This window comes from Oxyura jamaicensis, chromosome 6 (assembly GCF_011077185.1).
Source record: "Oxyura jamaicensis isolate SHBP4307 breed ruddy duck chromosome 6, BPBGC_Ojam_1.0, whole genome shotgun sequence".
Taxonomy (NCBI): Eukaryota; Metazoa; Chordata; class Aves; order Anseriformes; family Anatidae; genus Oxyura; species Oxyura jamaicensis.
In genome coordinates, this window is record NC_048898.1 from 19,134,123 (window position 1) to 19,158,509 (window position 24,387).

At 40.6% G+C, this 24,387-nt stretch overlaps 1 protein-coding gene and 1 long non-coding RNA gene across 4 annotated transcripts in view; one reads left to right on the forward strand and one right to left on the reverse strand.

The window, feature by feature from the left end:
• Positions 1-39: 39 nt before the first annotated feature.
• LOC118169414 lies at positions 40-14,717 on the forward strand. Its single transcript, XR_004752078.1, has 2 exons — positions 40-1,045; positions 12,679-14,717. It is a non-coding gene; the product is annotated as an uncharacterized LOC118169414 (long non-coding RNA).
• PANK1 (pantothenate kinase 1) overlaps positions 10,225-24,387 on the reverse strand; it is a 42,805-nt gene continuing 28,642 nt past the window's right edge. For all 3 annotated transcript variants that reach the window (XM_035330714.1, XM_035330712.1, XM_035330713.1), the window contains 5 exons: positions 19,688-19,941; positions 17,231-17,407; positions 16,715-16,838; positions 12,352-12,477; positions 10,225-11,730 (listed from right to left, as the gene is read on the reverse strand). In XM_035330714.1, the coding sequence (XP_035186605.1) occupies positions 11,671-11,730; positions 12,352-12,477; positions 16,715-16,838; positions 17,231-17,407; positions 19,688-19,941 (741 nt within the window). In that variant the 3' untranslated portion in view covers positions 10,225-11,670. The remainder of the gene's footprint in view (positions 11,731-12,351; positions 12,478-16,714; positions 16,839-17,230; positions 17,408-19,687; positions 19,942-24,387) is intronic.

The following is a 24,387-nucleotide window of genomic DNA, read 5'->3' on the forward strand; positions in this document are numbered from 1 at the left end:
TTGTCTAAAAGTGGGGCACCACCTGTACACATCCTCCCTAAGATACTGGTGCATGGTAGCTCACAGCACCACAGAGGGAAGGGCTAGGTTTTTCACAGCCAGCTGTCTGGGTAATGAAAACTCGTTCTTGAACAAAAACATAGATCTCGCTTTCTTGGTGAGGTTTGGGTTTTTATTTTTACAGTTCCATAATATTTTGGCCAAAAAAAGAAAAAAGAAAAAAGTTAATATTTGTTTAATGCTTCAAATCCGAAGATTTTCCTGGCCAAAAATATACTCTCATGTAATTGCAAGTGGCTTTATTTGTGCTGCATAACACTGCAAGATAACAGACAGCTCCAAATAAGACAGCCTGGGCATTAAGCTACCGTGCAGGAGATTGGGGATCTCAGCATTGCAGCAAAACGCCTCAGAACATCTCATTGGCAGCATCGCTATGACAACTCCCCATCAGCGACGGGGACGGCAGCGGTCATCTACATTGTCTGCTAACATTTTGATGCTGGGTCAACAAGAGGCAACACTTCCTTCTCTGCGGTGTGGGAAGGATATTATCAGAGCACCACAGCAGCGCACACACCATGTGCTGTACGTCCCAGGAGCACACAGAGGCTGTAACACCACTCATAGTCTGCTTAACTGGCCATTGGGACTACTGCAAGTGTGAAAAGCTTTTGTGTTAATTTTTATACAAATTCATTTTCAGCACTGAAGCATCACAAACTAGGTATCACCGAAACAACACACAACTTCATTTGGCACTCAGAGCAACACTAGCAGTTTTAGAAATACCAGGTTTTGTTTTATATTAGCTTTACACATTCATGACAAGCTTCTTGTCACCACCAGGACATTTTTTCCATGCAAGTTTCAACTGCTGACACCAGAAAAATGGTTCATTCCGTTGTCCGATAAGAAACAATACAACTCACTTGGAAAGACCGTGATCACTTCAGGGTGGCAGGACTACATACACCACTTCTCCAGGACAGCTGTCATCAAGGTTTCAAAGGAGTACATTCCCTCACCTGGACTGCCTGACCAGGTAAGGACACCATATCTGGTAAGGGGGATGTTTTGGTCCCTGTGCCAACAAGAATACCACCTTTACACTTTTTCCCACTTTCCAAAGGAGGAAAAAAAAACTGTAACACCAGAACTTAATGGGTGAGATAAACGCTTTTACAGTTTGAAGAGAGTTATGTGCCATGGTACAGCTGATGAGTGGTCTTCCTATGCCAGTATGCTCTTTAAGTATGTTAGCCTCTGTATGCTATTAGTTGTGGTAAACTAATGACAATAGCGTATGCACTGTAAGTGACACTACCCTCCTTCTTCTGCCCTCTTCCACCTCCCTGACACTCAGCCAACTGTACAGAGTCACTTGTTCAAATCTGTTCACTCACATTTGGATCTACCACCTTTGGCACCCTGTAGTCAGAGAGACACAGCTTCCCTGACATCTCCAAAAGTTAAGCCAAAGGCAGCACGGGCTGGGAAAACTGTAGTCCCTACATGTCCGCCTCTGCAACTACAGTCCAAATCTTTCCAACTCGCAGGCAAGAAGGTGAAGTTCCTGCTTACCACTACTGAACGGAGGCTGCTTTCCAATGCTAAAGTTCTGTTGCTTACCTACATGCAGGGTGTCAGCAGAACATCAAAACACCAGTGAATTCCTCAGGGATACATGGCTGTATAATTCATATATGGAATATGAGTTAGAAAAAAGAGAGGGCTATGGAATAATACTTACATGTCTTCACTTTTTACATTTCCATTAGCATTTCCTACAACATAAGACCATCATGCAATGTGTGACCAAAAGACCCAATTAAAAACAGTTTCCAGTGACACCCAGGACTAGATGCAGCTCCTCCTTACAACTTATTTTGCCTGAACACCTGTATCATCTTCCAGCATTTTTGGACATTTTGCTAGGTGTTTCCTCTCTTTCTTGATGTTAACTAAGTATAGGCAGGTGAATATTTAATACTAGTTGAACAACAAAGTGATCTGTTTCTGTTTAGCCATTCCAGGTTTCCACACTCCAAACCCTGTTGCTCTTTATCTGGGGCAGTCCCTTCTGGTCTGTCACTGTAATCCTTTGAATGGAATTAACTGCTTCTAAATTAACAGTCATTACTCCTTACATCAGGCATTTCTGTACAACAGGCTACACAGATCCAAATACATTCTCTAATGGACTGTGCTTTCTGACCCCATGCTTGGCCTCATTCACACAAAGGTTTACAGAACCATGGTCAAGCCCCAGAGAGGAAGCACCCCAAATTTACTTTTCCACTTAGCTTGCACTTTTAGGTATTAGCATATGCACTGGGCTTTCTGGGCACATTTTGTTGCTTGCATTTTGCAAAAAGATCATCACTCTAGCTAGTCAGAATTTTCTAGTGCAACTTTTTTTTTCCCCCCACTAGAAAACACAGATTCATGAACACATGTTCTATGGAAACATGGTTCTGACAAACTTTAGGCTGTACAAAGGCAGGAGCTTTAGAAAAAAAACTCATGCATCTAATAACTCTCTTTTGGCATCCTGGTAGGCTTCCTGCTAGCTTGCTTTTTGGGTGGAGTAAAAAAAAGAAGTTTTAAAATGTCTAAATTTCACTTTAGATCAGAAGAAATACTTAGACATCGGAACTTTTCACAACACGGGAATGACAAATTTGATTTAGTTGTACTTGGAAGCAAGCCTTTGCACAGCCACTCATCTCCCTTCCACATCCACTCTACCGTGGACCAGAGGCTCAGGCCATCTCAATCCATATAGTAATCTGACACCAAATACAGCCCGTAGGTTGCTCTCGTTTGAGGACAGCTAACCATTTCCATGGCTATACAAATTTTCATGGCATTATGTTTCTCTTCTCCCTGCCGGATGACAAGTTTGGCTTGCTGTGTTCTGCAGAGAGGGTGTTAGCATCTCACCCCGATCATCCACCACCTCACCCACACCAACTTCTGAGGAAAAGCACAAAGAACTCTGTCTCTGTGAAAAACTTGCGTAAAGAAGGCTGAGCTGGGCTTCAATGTCTGAAGGCAGTGCAAGTTTTCTTTGTCTTATTCCCCAAACCAGCACACAGTGCCAAGAAGAGATGGTGAGCCACCTCTGATTCTCCACAGCTCTACAAAGCAGAGAACGGTTACCTGCCAAGCCCGGGCTGTACCTTGGACACCCCTCCTGCTGAGGCTTTCAGTGATTGCTCCTCATCTTCCTTGGGGTATACTGTGGCTCTGTGCATTTTTTTTTTTGCTCCAGTTCACCTGTAAAACACACAACTTAATAGACTTAATAGCTATCACTAATTTAAATGAATTGTTTTTTTTTTGTTGTGTTTACAGGCCAGGGAAGAGTTTCTTTGTTTTTAACGCTATTAAACTTCTTTACATAAAAGATGCCCATTGATAATATCAGCAAACATTTACAGAGCTAACAAACTCGGGATAATATTGTCATTCTACCCAGAAAGTTGCAAGCATCAAAGTGCTGTTTTACTTGGAGATGTACCAGATGAGTTCCAGGGGCACTTATGCAACACAAAACCTTCCTGCTGATTTTTTTTTTAAATTCTGTTCATGTGCAAGTGGGTTGTTCCCTACACCACCCCCGTTTTTTTTTTTTTCCTTTGACTTGGGCATGTGCAGACAGGTACCTAAACCAGAGCCAGCTAAGTGTACATCGAAACCTGCTCTGTGTAGCAAGACATTTTGATAAACATTATGACACTGATGCTCCACGGCCTTGCACCTTAGCACTGGCCATGTGGCTGCAATGCCAGACAAGTTGCCACCATCTAACACAGCAGCTGCACGGGATCCACCAGCCACAGAGCAGCAGCTGGGCAAGGTGTCTCGGGGTTCTCAGCGGGGTCTCTTTATTGCCGGGACTGAGCGGCCACTCGAAACGTGTGTGAAATATGGGACTGCCCCAGGCAGACCCTGCAAGGAGCAGCCCCTGTCCGGAGCCCTGGGGTGCTCCCAGCCGCCGGCAGGAGCTGAAGGCCGGGCTGGCGATGCCATCTAGTGGGAAAAACTGCTCAAATGCCTGGCTCTTGGTGATAGTGGTGTGGTTCAGAAGGAGAAAGATGCTTCAAGGCCAAGAGCTTCCAGGTCAGCACAAACCAACCTTTTCACCAGGTTTTCCTGCTGTAGGAGTACGCAGATGTTGGGTGTCTTGCACAACTACACAGATATTGCACAAGGCTGGGGGACACTGCAGTGGGCCTGCAAAAACATGAGGGACTTCAGGTGTTCACCTGTGTGCACACCAGTGCTCTCTGTGGGCCTGGCTAAATGCAGCCTCTGCTCTCTTGGGTGATCATACAGGTCTGCATTCTGCCTGGAAGCCTCAACTCACCTGCTCATATGATTTTTAAAATACTACAGAGACAGGGAGTGGTAGTAACTACATCATTTAACTGCTGTAAAGCTAATGCTGCTAAGTTTACAACTAGTAACAGAAGCTTTGGTGTTTCTTTTCATGAATAAGTGAATTCGTTTTCAGGCATTAGTGCCTCTTCAGATTAATTCTTTTTAGATGCAATTTCTAGTGTGATGAGAGCAAAGGAGGTGAGAGAAAAATCTTACAAATGATTATTTCCTGAATATTTTCTGTCCTACCTGTAAAAGGGAAAGAGCTACAGCATGAAATGAGTTTGGGTCATTTGGGTCAGCTTGCAGCCTTCAGCAGAACACGTTAGCTTCCCTTGCACTGCTCTTCTCTCTTCTTCAAAGAGGCAAACCACGTGTGCACAGGGAGCTGCCACACTGCACAGGTGAATCTGCTGCAGGGACTTCAAGCCTCCTATATTTGGAAAGAAGGACAGAGAGAAAACTTACATTCTAAGGTAAAAAGAAAAAGACAAACATTGGGAAATTTAGGAAACTGGTTTTGGCTTGTCTCATAAATACTTCTGGATTATTTTGTGCATGGCCTTTTGTAGCCAAGTGCAATATGCTGAATGCTAGCTGGGTAACAGCATGCTTCATGCTAAGTCGTAAGAACAGCACGTATTCATTTACTTAGTCAAATAACACCAGGGGTGAAGTTGCTAAAAAAAAAAAAAAAAAAAACACAAACCCAAACAACTCTGCTAAAAGGAACCAAAATCTTAAATACATTCAGCATTTTGAGATTCATTAAGCCAGCTAGCTTCAAAAATGGAAAATTAATTTGCTCATTTAGTTCTTTGAATTGTAGAGCTTATTTTTAAGAAGTACACAAGTTTCAAATACAAAAGAGCATTCTCAATATTCTCAATTACAGTAACTTTTTATTTCAGTCTCCAGGTGAAGCCCAAGCTACCTTCTCGAAAGGCTGTCTCATAGCTTCAGTTGCCATGCCCCTGTTTTACTGCTACGTTTCTTAACACAGGTATTCAATCTTTTTTACTGCTCTCACACCCCAGACTAAGGGTACGCTGTCAATCACCACACAGATTAGTGATGCTGCTGGGAGGAGAGGGGACAGATTCAGCAGAGTAGATAAAATATTACTTCTGCCAGTTGGTAATGATTTTGCAATCAAAGTATTCTTGTATAAATTGCTATCTCCCAACTGATACAACTGTTACAAAAGCTTGTAGGAAAGAACATTGATCAGCGCATTTTTCCTACTGCCTTGAGGTATTCCTTGCCCTTACACATCCCCACTTCCACCTACCCTAGCATTTGCCTTGTGAGCACCTGCAAGCTGAGACCAGCTATTTTATTTTGGGAGCAATTAACTAACAGATATGAATACAAAAAAACAAGTCTCAACATACCACCAGCCACGCCACCACTGTGTTGTTTGAAGCACCGATGTCTCTGACACAACCACCTCGTGTTACCAAAGCAGCCATCACTCCTGATGAAGCGCTGTCTAAGCGGTGTTCCTTGATGCTTTCAATACAGCAGAGGCTACGTATTCCCTCGCCAGGCTAAGTTCCTCTCACAAAAGATTAAGGGAAAAATAAGTGCCACTTGGGGGGGAAAAACAGTTTAACGTGAGAAAGTGATAACACAGAGGAGAGGCCACATCCTGCAGCGGTAGTCACGGAGACTCAGTGCCGGGGCTGAATTTAACTCGTGATGCACACACATTTGTTAGAGTAACATCTGGTTTGTTCCAGACCTGCTCACACCTGGAAGTTCCCAGAGGAATGGATGAGTCAGAAGAGCTGAACAACTGAACTGACTAACTTGAGGAGAGGAATCACCCTGATCCCTCACAGCAAAGTAAAGGAAGCCACTTGAGAACAGGGGGTGACACGCTGCTGTTCTCGATATGGCACTGCCATTTCAGGCTGTTGGCCACCTTTACAGCCTTAAGCCATCCCTTTAACTTGGTGCTCCATAGCCACATTTACATGTTTAGAAAAAAAGGGAGGCACGGAGCTGCCCCAGCATGGCTGCGGCTGCACCACAGCACCCCGGGGCACGGGTCACCCCAGGACCCCTCGCTGCAGCCAGCTGGGGTGCACAGCTGCACACACCACAGCGCAGCCCTTCACTCCAGGCCAGCAGAAGAGAGCTGTTTCTGCCAATACGATGGAAACGGTTTTGATGTAAAAACCATTCGGAGGCCAGCACATCCCCTACTGCGTCTCTCATGTACTAGATGAGCCATGTTTGAGACCAGGTGATTGCCTGCTCTGGAGAGCACATCTGCATCTAGATAAAGACAATGCTGCAGCATTTGTCACCGGGTACTTTACTCAGAGGTGCTCGGCCCAAGTACTACCCAGTAAGTGCTTTAGCTCACAGCCACCCAGCCGCCCCTGCCCTCACCCCCAGATCAGGAGGCCAGGCCCATGCTCCCTGCCCTTCTGCCACACCACCAACATCCCCACCTCTGCTACCCACCTCCCAGCAGCTGCATTGCCCAAGAACCAGTTCACTGCCCACCCTGCAAGCACCCTCCCCACCTTGTCCGTACCACCCCCCCTACAAAACCCTAAACATGACACTGCTGCGTCCCTCTTCCAGGCTCACTAGCTTCCCCTCTTGTGAACCTCAGCTTTTCTTTACTCCTTTCTTTTCCACCATTTCAAGTGCCATACTTCCTCTTGCTTCAAAGGAGGAAGATCTCAAATCCCAAGGTCAGTCAACAGGTTCTCTAAGCTTCTATAATTTAGAATCAATTTCTATTTTGCTTCTTTTTGTTGGGATTTTTTGGTAGGATGTAGTAGGGGAGATTTGAAGAATACTGAACTGCAGACAGGGTCACAGTCCCCATATCTTTTCCCCCAAACATGCTAATACTCATGCTACAGTTGAGTTTCAATCAGTACTAGTAATACTTAGAGAATCAGAAAGTAGATTCATTTTTTAGGTTTAAAAAAAGCGCTCACTGTCCAGGACATTCTGAAGTTCAGATGTTCTCTACCTCCCAGGTGGCCAGAGGTAGAAATACACACGAGACTGTGGTCTTTGAATCTGGGATAAAACAAAATACAGGCTATGAAAAAAAGACACCTTATACTCTGAAAACAAATCCTAGCAGAAGAACTGGAATTGTTTCTGACTGGAAACAATCATGTACGTTTATTTTGTCACCAGTTCAACCCCATATGGCTTTCCCATCTCTAGAATTCTGCTGTGTTCTGCCAAAAATCACTTGCAAGTATTGTGTGACAGTCCAACGGGAACATAAGTGCTGATACCACTGAAACACCAGGACAGCTTTGCTGAGGTTGGAATGCACCACAAGATACACCGCTTGTCTTGGAAGTCAGATTGCTGCACTGTCCCCAGGCATCCCATACTTGTCTTCTCTATCGCGTCTGATCAATTAAGTGCTGTCTGTATCTTAGTCACCTCTCACTTTTCAGCCACTAAATTAAGTCCAAAATTACAACTTTTACCCAATAATTTAGACCAAAAACTCCACTTCAAAGCACAGATCCCTCTTCCTATGGGACATAATTTGACTTTCCATCAAAACATAAACAGCCTGGTTTGTTAAGAGACCTCAATTTATACTGAAACAAGTATTTTGAATATGTACTAACTGCAAACTCACTGATCTTCCCCAGGAAAGTCTGCTCCTTCACCTTCACCCTTCTCAAAACACAAAGATTGAAAGACATGGTATTTGAAAACTCTTTAGACAGACCTTCCACAGCAGTGCAACAGAGCTTTGCTTGCTCAGAATTCCAGTTTGTGTCACTTACTGGAAAAGCCCAAAGTTCTTTTGTTCACCGCATCATCAAGTAACTCTTTTCAGGCCCTTTTCAATATGTTTTATACTTCAGACCATTTTTTCCTCCAGTCTTTCTGCTATGGCACCTGGCATATTAAGCACTTTAAATCCCAGTTCAGCATTTTGAAGTTAGTTTCATTTCATGATCTACTTAAACTGCTGTGATGGACTTACCTGATGGTCCTTGGAAACATACAGCTAATATTAGAAATTGTGGTTTCCTTCTTCAACCACAAAACCTGCATTTGTTCATATTGCATAGTCTATGAATGTATTTTCCTAAATGACTTGCTAAGGTTAAGGGTTCCCCCCCCAAGAGTGGAAGATTTGCATTTAAAAGAACTGATGCTTCATATTTGTTTACTTAACATTACATTCTTTCATCGCATAACTATAAATGCTAATAGAGAAGTATCAGTGACAAACATTCCCAAATCACACCTCCTAAAAAGACAGTGGGGAGAAAGAAAGATCAAATCTTTTACTGGAGGAAGAGGGAAAGAAACAAACAAAATATATCCCCGCCCCTCCGCCACGTTGCCCTGTGCTCTCTCCTTCAGCAAAGCACGTTTGCATTGCTGATGTAATGCTTCCCTCTGCTGTTCGTCCCAAGAAGCGCAGGCAACTCTTAACATTCTGAAGCCTGGTTAAACAGAGCCATGAAAAGATAGTTGGCAAATTCTGCTCGTTCATTTACTCCTTTACATATAAAACAATACAAACTGAACTAAAAAGCTATGAAGTTATACACGTGTTTTATAAATACTGATTAAAGAGAAATAGTTTTGATAAAATAAACTATACATTAAAAAGTCTCCAGAGCTTTTTTTCTACACGTAACCTACATGATTTTTGTTACTGAATGTAGTAATAATGATGTTCATCTGACTTCTGCTAGGCAAGACCAGGCACAATCCATGTTAAATAAGTGGGTGGAAGAAAGGGAGTTGGTTATATAGTCCCGACAGCAGCCTGATATTTCAAAGTTATTGCAACTGTTACAGAAAGACAATCCCTCTTTCCTTTAGGGGAATTTTGTTCCCACAGACTTCCAGAAGAAAGCATCAGATTGAACAAACAAGTTAAGATAGCATTAGCAGTATGTAGGCACATGAACAACATTCACATCTTATCCACCCACATGTCTTTTCTGCTCTGCTGCCTGGACCTTCTCCTCTCACTAGGGGCAGGTGACAACTGTGTAAGAGCAGCCACTAGTAAGTCTGCTAGTCTTACACTTCCTGATAGCAACACTCAAGGGAGAAGAGAGGGCAATAGCAAGCAGTTCATCATATTTTGAGCTAAAACACTGTTGTTCAAACAGCTTTACAGTTCTCAAATTGTCTTGCTAGGAGATTGTCAAGAACACTTGACATTATAACTTTACACAGGAATGAAGAACTGCATACCAAATGAACTTGAAGGTATATAACACTTGTCTAGTAAATAAAAAAAGGAAAAGCAGAATGTGTTTCCCCACCCTCCCCCCCAAAGGAAAAGGCTTACAAACATTTGTCACCACCTGCTAGAAGTCCAAAATTACCTTGTCCTGGATCAACGTTGGTGGAAGACTATGACCAAAGATCACACTTCAAAAATCTCATTTCTAAACTCTTTCCAGTATTTCTAGAAATTGAAATAGCTCTACATACGACCTTGTATCCTCTGAATATTCCTTTAAGGAAAAAAAAGGAATCCTTAAGTTGCAGGTAAAACTTAGCAAATAATCTTAGTTTCATTTCGTTCATGAAAAATTAGAGGCACTGAGCACAACTAACCCCACTTATCTCCCATCAAGTGTTACGTGAAGGATCAACTACAACACACTAACATTCTCATGTAGTTATTTACAAACTATGAAAAAATCAGCCTTAAACAGGTACAGCTTCAAAGACCAAAGGAACGTAACAGAAGATTTTTAAAAAGTAAGTACCAAAGAATTATCATGCAAGTAGACTGCTGTGTCATAAAACAGTTATGCATCTCATAACTGATTTCAATAAATGAATTCCACAGATGCATTAGAACAGTCAAAACAGTGGTGGTCTTTATTTCCATCAGACATGTTAACACTTCAACTAATATGAATTCATTTCACCATTTGTGAGATATGGAAATTAATGACTTAAAAAAGTGAGTTAACCCCCTTCCAAAAATATATTGGATAATACATAAGTCTGAATTTTACACTGTCCCTCTGATGAGCCCTTTACATTATGTGACATCACATACAGTTTTACAAGACAAAATAATTTACGGACTGGTTTTCAGCCTCTGATTTGTGAGCCTTCAAAGTGTCTAGGAAAAGCGAGTTCATACATGCCATGCGCAATCAAGTACATAGATTTCAAAGTGGTCTCAATTCAGCTGAAAAAATCGAGAGAGGTCCACCAATGAAACCAATGTAGAAAATACTGCACTGGAATGAACACTCAAACCTTAGTGTTCAAAAGGGAAAGTTGGCATTAGCTTAAAAACTGAAAATACATTAGTGAGTGACTTTCTAATTTTAGAAACTGGGCTTTGAATAATGCAGTTATCAGTTGTTTTCAATTAAGATCAACTTAGAAACTGCAGATAACAGAAAAGTCTTCAAATAAATTGAAACAATCTCCCCCCCCTTTGTCATCTAACACACCAAGTATGTACGATACATCAACAACATCTGTTCTATGGAACTCTCCATATAGATCAGAGATTTTCAAAAGAAACAATTTCATTTCAGTGTCAAGCCAATAATTAACATTTTCCTTTGCATCGTTTACAATTTCCAATATGAAGGACAGCACTGCAAAACCAGTTAGCAGTCTGTTCCTGATCTTTAAAGTCAGGAGCATCGAAAATTTAGTGTTTAAGCATACACACTCCCCCCAGGTTTTCTTGCAGTCTTGCCAAGCAGCTCATATTTATTTTTTATTTTTTTTGGCAGGATGAGGGAAAGCTGTTAAATAAAAAGTGTGTCTCATCTAATGAGGAAAGGAAAGGCAACAAATCAATGACTAGTTTTCACAGTAAAATGCATCAGCTTTGTAGTTTCATTTGAAACCAAGAACAAATCATGAAACGTCATGAAAATAAGATAAAAATCTCCTAGAGTGATTACTAAATGAAGTTAAAATTACCACACTAATCAGTAAACCCCAGAAGAAAAGCAGATGCCTAGTATCACAGGTCCTACATCGAACAGTATCCACTTTTTAAAATAATTCCATAAAATCTGTATGTTTGGCCACGTTGCACATTTTTCCCCTAAAAAATACAGTGTACAGAAAAAAAAATCTCAGTATTCCCCATATGAATTTTGAAGTTAAGCTCAAAACCCAGAAGTTAGAGATCAGCTAAAAGGATTTTAAATTATTTACAAATCCAGCAGGTAGAACTATCATAATGGCTTCATTTCCATCCTTGTAGTGGCTTCCGCTCTTATCCAGCAGCATCTGCAGTAAAAATCTCTTCAGACAGCTTCATCACTGATCATCTGTCATTTTAAGCAATTCTAGAAGAGCCCCAACAGCTCCAAAATAACCCTTTAAACAAGCAAAAACAAAACAAAGGCAATCAAACTCCAAAATAAGACATAAGCATGATCACGCAAAGCTTTCAGTTTTGGTAAGACAGTTAGAAGACCTTTCTTACAAGATCAGCCCCACTGTGCCAAGTATTTGCTGTATCTGAATTATGGTTTAACACAATTGTTTAGGTCCAGCAGAGCACCGTATCATGAGAAATCTTGCACAGTTCTCTAAAACTGACAAAAAATTACAGAACCGCTACAGTGATGGCATGCTGAGGCAGTGCGGTTTCCATCCTGAACATAGCCATCTGACAGTCCCCTCAGAACTACTTGCCAAAATTCATTCTAGTTGAGGTTTATATACAATGCCACACAGAACATAGTTGGTAGTTGGGTGAAGAAGCATGTGCGATGTTTAGCAATAAACACCGCAAGACTAGTGGTCAAGCCATGGAGTTAATGGGGGAAATTTTTAAATGAACTTGTAATTAAAATGGTATTTATGCAGAACTTAGTTTATGTTCTCACTTCAAAGCAATACCGTTGAGTTTCTCCTTTTTAAATTCATCAAAAAAAGTCAGGAACCACAAGATTTTTTCCTTACAAATAAAAGAAAGTTCAAATATTTCCTTACCTCATGTTCCAAAAACAGAGCTTTCAGCTGTCCCTTGGACCAATAATCCATAGCATATGCTAGCACCTTCATAGAAATCATATTAATTCTGAGAAAGTTTCCAACAAATACCACCTTGTCAATGTTCTGTAAAATTAAAAAGCAGACCAGCAAAAGTTACATTCAGCCACATTATTTGTCCCATTCAACATATACTTCTGTCTCCACTGTAAGATTATGAGTATTTTGGGTTACATTTAAATTCTCCAGACCAAAAAGCCCCCAAATAATTTTAGTCACTGACCACAAAATAGAAGTGTTGCAAGAAAGTAAGATTTTTTTTCCTAGAGACAGGCTGGTACCACAGATGGTGAATATTTGTTTTAAAAGCCGATGACCTTCCCAACAAACAGGATTGTTTGTATATGATGTAGATGCACTGGAGAATACAAGTGGAGAACCTCTAAAGGGGATCTGACAAGAACTACCTTAGAGAGTAATTGTCTTTCATTACCTATTATCTGAACTGTGGTTCCATTTTCAAAAAGCAAGTGAACCATAGCCAACATGACAGTTCATGTATATCACATCCCTTTATTTCAAAGCTCACCTGAGCTTAGCGTTTATAAAGGAGCTTAAGTTTTCCAGACAATCAGTACCACGCTGTCAGTGAGAAAGCCACACCGTATCCTTACTTGTGTACACACCAGGGCTTGTAACCAACAGCTCTAGTACTTAATGTCAGTAACTATATTACCAGGCCCTATTTCACCAGTTATGCACAAAAACGTCTACGTGTGCATTTTCAGCTGGTGTGCTGTACATGACGCTCACCATACGCTAAAATTGGTGTAGATTTGGTAGCAGACCAAATCCTAGAGACATAAACTCTTAGAGGAGTCCTGAGGGAATGTTAGAACACATCCTCACAACCCTCTAGTGAAAATTAACAGCAAAAACCTGCTGAGAGCAGCATTACCAAGCACTGCCTCACTAGATCCGTACAGCTCTGCGAGGCCTGGCACTCTGCTCTGCAGCAGTTATTTCACTACAAACAGCAGGTTTGTAGTGTCCGGTACCGTGTGTGACACACCACACACCACACCTTCACCCGAAGGCTCAGTACCAGACAGTGCTGGTATCCAGATGCAGTAAGGTATTTATTCAGTCTCCAGTGACTTAAGAGTTTCATTTCTGATCATCCTTCTCAAACACAGCAACATATGAACTTCAATTAAGTAATTCAGGATTGTCATCATCTATCCACTCAGACTCCGCAGACACATCAGCATGCATTCAATATGCTTTCCTAGTAAATTATATTGCTGAAAATAAGAGCTTCTCAAGTTTCAAAAGGCTGCTATTAAACATGGCCAAGGGGACTCTGCATCCTCTGACAACGCAGTTCTAGCTCTGGAACTCATTTCTAACAAAGGAGGGATAAATACGTAACTAATTATTTTCCTGTAAGTCAATACCATAAAATTGATTAGAACCCTACGTTTGAACTTCGTTCCCCAAATTTCTTTTTCCTGAACGTAAACGTGAAGCTACTCATATCTGAAATTCAAGCAAGCAATACTTCACACTGACTGTAAATATTACTAAGACTATAAAACTAAAAAGAGTAGTCATATCTACTGGAATAGCAGTGTCTGTCAGCACACAAGTTTTCTATCAGCTATTTTCCAACATTCCTTTGTTTGTCAAGGTTAAAAACCATTAGTTTCCCAGATTTTGGGATTGAACAGAAAACGGCTTTAGCATTTCTCGGGCCTCTGAAAATGAAGGCATGCTATTTCATCTCTTAAGAGAGTCTTGCCTATTAACTTAGAATTGCTAACAGCTGAAATATTCAAAACTGAAAGACAGAGGCCTTAAACCAATGAGGGCTGGTGATGAAATTCTTGCTTAAGCTAACCAAATTACGACATCATGGAAAAGACATGCACTCTTCCATCCTGGGGCTTTGCTAAATTGTTCAACTACCCTGCAGTATAAAGTTATACTATACCTTCAAACATAGCATATTCACATTTGCCAATTCAATTGAACAGTGGAATCTATATTGATGCAACCAAAAAACACCCCGCGCATACTTTTGCGAGAAGGCCTGTTCAGATGCAGCTTATATGTTCTGCTAGTATGGAAAGTATAAATGAGGGAGATTAGTTTCCTTTATTTAGTTTTGTTGTGCCTACAACAGACTGTTTCAAATGATGTGTAGCCAAATGGTTCCAGACTACGGAATTTTTCTACTCTACTGCCAACTTTGCACAAGCAAATTTTGCTTTGAAGTTCTGCAGAACGAATATTTCATTTATTCTCCAGCCTCATTTTTTCTGCACATATGCAAGTCATTTTCAACACAATATTAAATCTGCAATCCCCCCAAAAATATCAAAAACTCACACTTCAGGGCAAAAACTGATTTTGTCAATGTGAGCTTTACCATAACCCTAGATCTAATGCATACATTCCACAAGATAATATTATCAAATTCAACTGGTTTTTAAGCATAGAGCTTTCACTCGGACATTTCACTCACCAGCCTTGGAAGATACAGCTGTAACTCAATGACAATTTGTGTGTCTGAAGTATTTAACAGAATAGTAGCATTACTCCTTTCTTCAGGGCAAGCTATCTGGATAGTAGCTGACTTGCAATGATAACATGTTTGAAGTTTTTTTTTTTTTAAACTAACATATAAAGCTACTAAATAAAGTTCTCTAAAGCCACAGAATAATTCGTTTCTCAAATGCTGGAGAAATTCTGCTTTGACATTGTCTGGGACATGAAGAATACTTAGCACATTGAGCCACATTCCTCCATAAAATTCTGTGGATCACGTCCAGTTTAAATAAGCCTGTCTGTGACAAAAGAAATTAGCAACTTTTCCACAATGACTCAGAAGCATTAGTTGCATTAGTAGCCTATTTCCTCCTCTGAATGCATCGCATGTGTTTCCCTGCTGCAACTCTCCATGCTTTGATAGCCCTGTACAATGCTGCTTGAACTCCATGCCACAAGGCAACACTGTAAAGAAGCTGAAAGCAAAGAGAACACCGAAAGAGAATCGTCGTGACTGAAAAAGTCAAATTGCCAAAAAAAGTAGGTAGTCACTTTTCACAATAAAGGGAGGTTATCTTTAGCATTTGATAGGAGCACAGAGACTTGTGCTGTTCAAAATATTTTAGAAGTGCTCTAGAAAGGGATATTAGCAAACATAACTTGACATACAAAGTTACTTGGGAGAATCAGAATAAAAAATGAACAGCACAGCACAGCAATGCTGAAGAGACTTCGTGATTGAGTCATAACATACTAGATAAAACTGACATTTAAGAAGTGAAAAGACACACGTGGAAGGGGAAAATAACTCAGTATTCAGACACAGGAATAGGCTCTAGATCAGCCACTAACTCTCAAGAAAGACTGAAGAGATTGTAGATAGTTTCTCAAAAGGTAGGAGCTCACAAAGATCAGATGTTAAAAACTGTTAGTAGAGGAACTGACTGCAAGATTTATCAGTATGCAGTCATGATTCCATTGTACAACCACTTTCCACATACTGCATGAAGATCTATCATTTCATCTCAAAAATCAGAACCATAAAATATTAGAGGCAAAATGAAACACTGGAAAAGAGCAACCATCTCTCCCATAGAGGGGAGATTAAGTATTAGGAGTTTTTATCTTAAAAAGAAAAAAAGAGGGCGATATCACAAAGGCTTATAAAAAACTACTGGTGATTAGTTGTCTGCTATTTCTCATGAAGTAGAAAATTAAATTGCACACAATAAAGTCATAAGGCAGCAGTTTAGGGGTTTATTTGGCGTGTTCTTTGATTTAAGAAAAAAGCAACTTGTATTCTAATCAAAATGTTGTAGAGCTAAAATCATTAAAGTACCCACAAAAATTTTAGGTCAGACAAAAGCAGTCAGTTACCAAATAATACTGAGGGATGCAACTTGCAGCTCACAAATCCCTACTTATTTCTGTTTTGTTTAAAATTAGTCTGTTTACTAATACATGATCTGTTAATAACAAAGAAGTAGTTAAGAGTATTAATTTGGATTAAAGGCACTGATAGCTATCCAGTACTGTTCAAGAACGATTGGACTGCTCTAAGCATCAATTGTTCAAGGAGAGCTTTACAGTCAACTTTTCTCCCCTCTTCCCTACTTTCAAAGCTAAAAGTATCTTACACTTAGCACCATGGCATACATGACAAATCACAAGAATTAAGACACAGAATTAAATACACGCATATTTACCAAACAATTATATACCTACTATACCAACAATTTGCGTTTTTGTATTCTGATAATCTTAGTAAGTTCTTTCTAAAGGGTTTAAGCTGGTAGTTAATATATTGTCTTACCTCATTCAGTGCACACATGCGAGCAATAGAACCTATGTTGTTGGTGATGGTAACCAAAGTAGCTCTGGCCAAGTCCTCTTTACTGATGGAATCCCTCTTTTCTTTACTCATCATATGGCCAAAGCTGTGTGAGGAAAATCATTCCTTTTAATGAGGTATTTAAGAGTGCTGAAAGCCCTTAGAAAGGTATTAAATTAAATAATTAGTTTTGCTTGGATTTGACATCCATCAACTTTAGACATAATGAAATACGTGAGAAGTGATCACATTGAAAAGACAAAGCAATGAGCAAAAGATACTTCTTTTAAGTTAATTTAATGGAAACAAGCTACCTAAAGCATTGCTTACACCTGCTTAGAAAAAACACACAGTGAGAAGTAGGCGGGAGATCTAAGTGCAAAGCACATGATCCATTCAGAGTGACAGCCCCACACGGACACAGTGCATCATTACACATGCAGTTCAGCATGCACACTAAGTTTCCCAGGAACTCCTTAGAAACAGCTCGAAGCATACCTTGAGGCTACAGCAGACCCTTGAAGGCCAAACCGCTCATAGTCTCCCCCGTAAATATCTTTCACCAGTTTATCCACATTGGTGCTGTCTCCTTTTGCGGCCATTTCTAGTGCTTCTTCGAAGGTCTCACAGCCAGTCAGCAAGCAGCAGAGGCCCAGGAAGGTTCCTCCTCCGAGGCTAGAAAAGCACACTTTTTTTCAGAACAGCTTGGACCAGCTTTTACCACAGCTCTTCAGACTCCTGTTTTCAAAGTGCTCTGCACAGCTACCAACTATAACCTTGCAGTTCCTCTTGGAGAAGGAGAGGAAGAAACCCCCAAGGCTGAGTTCCAGTTTAACACACCTGCGTGCTTTTTAACTCAACTACTCATCAGTTCTTAATATTTAAACAGGAAAAATCATGCTAAAGAAGTGTTAGCTGAGAATATGGCCCAATCCAACTCTGCAGATGCCAGTTTGCTATTGGTACTGCTCAACCAAGTTTTCTATGGGTAAGGATAAGCAGCCAGCCAGATCACCCGAGTCAGCAATAAAATAATAAGTGGCAATCAACACTAGATATCTATGCAGGGGCAAGCAGCTAAGATGCATCTTGTCCCCCAGGCAGTGGCAGGAAATAGTCTGGTTGGTTCCTGTTCAAAGCAAGGCTGGCAGCACCCCTCCATAGATCTCTGAACAAGGAGCAGTCACTTTTCTTGAAAACCTTTCACATATTTACTCAGTATCCAGCTATGTGTAACAAGTTACTAATACATTCATTAGAATTCCGTTAAGACTGCAGAGTCCAAAGTAGACATGAACTTCAACTTACTAACCTCTACATCCTTCCTTACCTTTCTCAAAGATTAAGAAAGAGTAACTAATTTGCACAGATGGCAGTCACACTGGTGGGAGCCACAGTAAACTAGAAGACCATTACGATACTGCATTTGCACTTCACAGAGAACACAGCAGGTTAGACAGGAACACTGCCCAGATGGTGGTGTTCAATTATTAGGAAAGTTTTTCAGAACACATCTAGTAGTGCAGTAATATATTTAATATCTGAACAGGAGGAAGCTCTGCACATCAGCTACAAGACGATATTGATTTCATCATCGCTAACAAGTCAACAGCCCACTGCAGTCATGTTTTTCCCCTTTGTAATGTAAATGATCAGAAGTAGATTTATAGATATTGAAAGGGCTGTGCTTAAAAAAAAAAAAACAAAACACTACAATGGCAAGAAAACCAAAGCCTCCCCTAAGATCAACTTTGATCATTTGTACTGTATACAGAAAAATGGCTCATGTCTACAATTATGGTATTAAGATACACTTTAGATAAGACAATGGAAGACAGACATGCAGTCATTTACAGGGTATGTACCATTAATATATACCATGCACTGAAGAACAGAATGCGGCTTTGGAACAGACCATAGCAAATCCAAAGAGTTTCTTTGGTTGTTGTTTTGGAAGTGGACTTGGGGGTGGGGAGGAATGGATATATATACACACTTCTAATTTGTTTTAAAGGTCACAAGATTACTAATATGAAATATATCAATTTAGCTTGTATGTATGAGTGAAGAGTGCATAGATACATATGTATTTTCAGTACTACCTGGAAGCATGTCCATCTGGACTGAAGTAGTTCCCTGCAAGTAAATACTTTCTGTGGCCACATCACAGTTTACAATATGAGTAAACTTAAGCATGCCTCAGGCTGCTGTGGCCTTAACAGCAAAATTTTGCATCCACAACACTGAACTCCCAAGCTCTTAAACAGAGCAGTCACATTTAATTTTTTTCCTCTTTTATTGAACAGAGGCCAGAGTCCATTTCAACTCAGCTGTACCCTACAAACTGCTTCAGAGAACTCTAGCTGACACATGCAGAAATCATGCTGAGAATCAAGTAAGAATAGACAGTCAAATTCTAGTCTTGACATGCTGCCATTCGTTGATTTACCAGCACAGTCCGAAGACTACTGCAATCAGTAAGGAAACAAGACATCTAATAAGACTCCCCTGCCAAAATCCAGTGGTAGCAGGTAATACTATAAAGTTTCCTGTATCCTGGATACACATCCTAAGTATTAAGGAAGACATTTTTGTTTGGCCCAAACATTTTTATTTTACTGCTCTGGCTATTCTAGTGGATCAAAGCGTAGGGAAGAGAACATTTATTTATTGGAACAGGTCTATTTTGGTAACTCACAGCAAGAGATAGGAAGTAGGTGAGAACACCAAGAAGAGACTAAAGCAGCTCTGAAGCTGAATGAACAAGTGATTTCACTGACCTATACCCTCCTCTGAACAAATCCTGGGATATTTCCCATCTTGCTACTAATGGTTTTTTTTACATAAATAGGAAGATGAGAATAATTTGAAGCTGCACCTGTAGTCGCTGTCTGCTTTTATCTGTTCATTTATCTGTTCAAATATTAAGAAAAAAATACAGAGAATTAAGTTTACCTGGATCCTGTGACTCTTTTATAGTTGTCCTTTGAGTATACAGCTAGGATACTGACCCCTGAGCCTATGTTAACCAGCAGCATAGGATATGGATTATCAAGGCAGTAAGGCTTTTTCTGGCATTGTTCAGGATTTGTAGGATTTTCAAAATAATAGCACTCTGGTTGGCCATTGAAACCAACAGAATCAACATAAAGCAGGCCCTGGATCAAACAGTCCAATTCATCCAGCTTGTGGAGTTGTAGATCAGCGATCTGGAACAGAACAAGAAATTAATGAATATTCCTTAGTATAGTAAAACATTGAGAAGGACAAAAGGTGCTGCTGAAACACTTTCATCAATTTAACAGTAATGTATTATGCTACTCAAACAGTACAAAGATCTGTCTAAGCATGAGGTCCAAAATACAAAGAGTTAGCTTTCTGCCTGACAATGGGTACCTCCCAAAACAAGGTGCTACGCAGCACTGTCCTTCAGTTCCTTTGCCTTTCGGATAATCCATGCTTTGCTAGCAGTCCAGGAAAAAATTTCCTCCCCGACAGCAGCCTACAGCAATATTTTTCCCCCCTCATCCCCATCCCATGAGGACTGAGTTCTGCAGCTTTGGGACAGTATCTGACACGTGGGCAAAGTAGCATTCGTCACGATGCGCAGTGCTTTAACTCATCCATCTACATCTCCCAGCAATTTAATGAAATATTTGGCAGAAGCAGTAAGGTCAAGAAGTTGTGTTTAAAGTACAAGATGATTCAAGCTTTACAAAGTACAAATTTGTATGTTAATACCCATTAAAAATGCAGTGGATTATAATTAAAGACTTGCCTTTTTTTTCAGTGCATTTCTCCAGTAATGAGTTGTTTCTTTAAATTACAGTAAGTATTATAAAATGCCTCATAAATAAAAAAACAGCATTCTCAGTGTTTGATGAAAAACTACCTAAAAAACCAAGAACATCCTCAGGCCCATGCCCCCATCATAACATCCGTAAAAAAATAACTGTAGCAGAAGGCAGAAAAACAAGTGTAAGAGCTTAAAAAGCATATTCTTTTGGATCTTACAAGTCACCCATTACTGTACTTAAGCAGACATTACTTATCATTGCATTCTGTTTACTACAGTTAGAAATCCCACTCCTTTCTAGAAACAGGATACAGTGATAATCTGTCGAAAAATCTTTCCAAATGACATTGAATTTAAACGTGTAAGGGAGAAGGGAGAAAATATAGAAAAGTCTCACATGCAAATCCTGAGGCCACTTGCATCCTCACACTAACACAGTAGGTCTTATCTACTCCACTTCTACCAGAAAAAGCAGCAAGGTATGAAGAACAAAAGGGAGCTATTCAGCTCAGAGCAGGTTCTCAAACATTCGCATATTGCAGGATGTTTTTATAACAGCTAATAGATAAGATTCATGGGGCTACCAACCTCCTATTTTTAATTCTGGAAGATACATTCAGTCACTACAAAGAGAAGCTATTTCTGTGGAACAGGCATGGCCAATAGGTTACATTCTTTTGAGCTATTTAAATCTCTCCCCTTAAGTTTCCTCTGCCCTTACATTGCTCTAACTAGCCTGAACTGAAAGCTGCCCTACTGTTTGGGTCTGTCCTCCCTTTACGCTTGCACAAAACCAAGCAAACTCAAAGACCTTGGTATAAATACCGTTATTCACAGGACAACAGACACTGGTGGGGATTGTTTCTTTTTCCTTCAGCATTTCCTCCTGCAATTTTACAATCCCTTCATAGGCTTCCTTTGGTTACCACGTGGCTGTACAAGTTACAACTACAGAAAGGCATCATAAATCTTGAACCAGTTGCCCAGCAAATAAAAGGAGTAAGCACAAACTGGGGGAGAAAATTAAAGAAGCATTACCAAAAAATCTTAAGGCTGTCTTTGCAAATATCTTGGATTTCAGCTATTTCTTGCTATTATTATACTGAGAGAAACAACTCCAAGAGACATACAGTGCAAGGGATTACCAGTTAACAACTCATGCACTCTATCTCACAACGTTGTATGGAGCTCACTGAGGCATTAATAGTTAGAGGATTTATTTGTTCTATTAGAACCGGTAAGTGTTTCACTAGCTTGGAGACTCTGGAGTCTCACAGTCCTCACTTTACTGTATGAACTAGAAGCCACATGACAAGACATGATCCAGACTTATCATGCACAAACATGCTACGAAACAGAAGCCTGCAACACAAAGAAGAGCCATTAGTGGATGTATGGCCCTTACTGTCAAAATCTCCGGTCAGCCTGTAGGCCAAATAACGAGCCACAAGCTGCTTTTGTCTTACCAGTATTACACTTCAATAAATACATCATCTTAAGTACTTGCAAAACACGAGCAATACAAATCTAAGAGAAAAAACACTTCTGGCATTAGTGCAGAAAGACAAAATTCTTGTTTCTACCAGCTTGCCAGCCAGCCCAGCACTTTTATAAGGACATAACAAAAGCAACTAATGAGAGGCTTCTTTCCAGCACTGAGCACAGAAGTCTTTATTAGGTCCAACCCTCCACATATAAAAGCCACATTAAGATTTACTCTGCTTTTTATGGTTCTGTGCTATATTTAACGGCTGATATGCTGCAACCAGAAAAGACTTATACTGCTTTCTTTCATGTATGATATTCATAGCAGACTGAAAAACTATTTTCCTTAACTGGTATAGCAGTCTGTTTCTCACTTTTGGAAGGAGCAAGACTGGCATCAGTATTCCATACAGCCTGCCTGCATTGAGCAACCTGCAAGCTCTTCACCCTCACATCTCAGAGGCTCTGGGCAGCCCAGCAAGCTTATTTTTTTTCCCTAAGCACAAATTAGGACACAGTTGCAAGAAACACTGTAACCCAGCCTCACACAAGAAGCCAGGATGGGCCAGGGCCACAAACCCTTCCCAGTCCCATTCACTGTATGTAAAGCTACTTTTTCCTCTATTCATTCTCTGCTCACAGTGACTGAAGCAGCTCAACTGCATCACAAAATAGATGTGCTTGAAAACATCATAACTAATGTATGAATAGGCATATGTATTTTTCTGCTGCCACCACCTCACCCCATCCCACCCTACTCACCCTCATCTTTGAGCTGTTCAAGACACTTCTCCTTGCAGGAACTGAAGAGCATTATATGTTCTTCCTACAAATTTTTACAAAATGCATTTGTAGATGTTCAGCAGCCCTTTACAGCCACTAATATGATCGCAGACGGCACACTGCTCTACTTATCCTGCTCTACACTCCTGCAACTACGTTCAGTATGGTGCCTCTCTCAAAAAATAGTACGTCAGAAAGCTGTGCTATGAGAGAACAACAGGCAGAACACAGCAGTATACAGGACCCTAGAGGAAAAAGTTATGATGGTTACAGCAAAACCATATGCCCATTTTTTATGAGAACAGTTTTTCTACCTTATAGACAGACCATAGAAATTCATCATCTTAAACTGCTTTTAAATACCAGGCGAAGGGAAGGAACAGAACACGTTGGATCTCAAGGAATTCCTCAGGACCATCAAAAGCAGGGACTCTGGATTTTAGCCATGCTTACAGGTGGGTGCAACACAGCAAGGGAGAAGTGAATGCTTCCATGTGACAATGCATGCCTTCACAAACAGCTCCTAAAACTGAGCTGATTGCAAGGATATGCAGAAGGCCCCTTGTTGCCATACATAGATGCTATCCTAAGGAGAATGAAAGCCCACCTCTTGGTATAAACTTGCAAGGAGTGCTGAAAAACAGACTGTTCAAGGCTTTTTTGTAATATGCATAGTGTCAAACAAGCTTTAGCTGTACCAGGCAGCATAATAGTAACTCAACCCAGCAAGATCAGCACCAGGGTGACCACAGCAGGGCAGCTGACAAAGCCTTACTGCCAGGAAAAAAAAAAAAAAGAAAAAAGAAGTACCAACTTGCAGCTTCTTTGAAGTGTGGAAATACAGTTGAAGGCTTGGGTCATGTTTGCTTTCATGAGTATTTCTACCTCAGGCAAGGAGGACATGCAACAGCCCAGTCCCTGAGAGGGGCTGAGGGCAGCCATGACATACCTGCGGAGGGCAGAAGCCTGATGGATCAACATCAGGACACGTACATCTCCTCCGAGAAGCTTCAGCTCATGAAAGATTTCACCTGGTTTGAATTTTCAAGCTGTTATTGAGCTCTGGAAAGCACAGGAACTGCAGAACGTGGGTGCAGTTAACAAGTTCATTTGTGTCTTGGACTTCCAGTGAGAACTAAGAAAATATTTCTGTAACAGACTGTTAGGAATTTAACTTCTTGCAAGTTTTTAATTATCAGCTACAACAGCCTCACTTACTGCATCATGCTGGCTTTTATATTCCTTCTGGGCTTTGCTCCAGTTTTTATTTCCTATAATAGCTCAGTCTATTTTTGCCTTCCATCTCCTTCCCATTACCTCTCCTCCACTTTCAGAAATAGGTACTTTGCTTTCTTCACGTTTCAATTGTCTTCACCTCAACTGCCCCTCCAGTCCCCAAACTTGCTCCATTTCGAGCTCTGGTGAGGGTACTCCCCCAGCTCCTTCCCCAACCCAAACCTGGGAAACAGCACTCAGATTCAAGTAAGACAAAGTCTGTCACAACTAAAAGGTCAGCCTAACATTCACTGAGGCAGAAGACAGACACTGCACCAGCTTTGGGCAAAAAACCACCAGCCCAGAATGCTCTTCA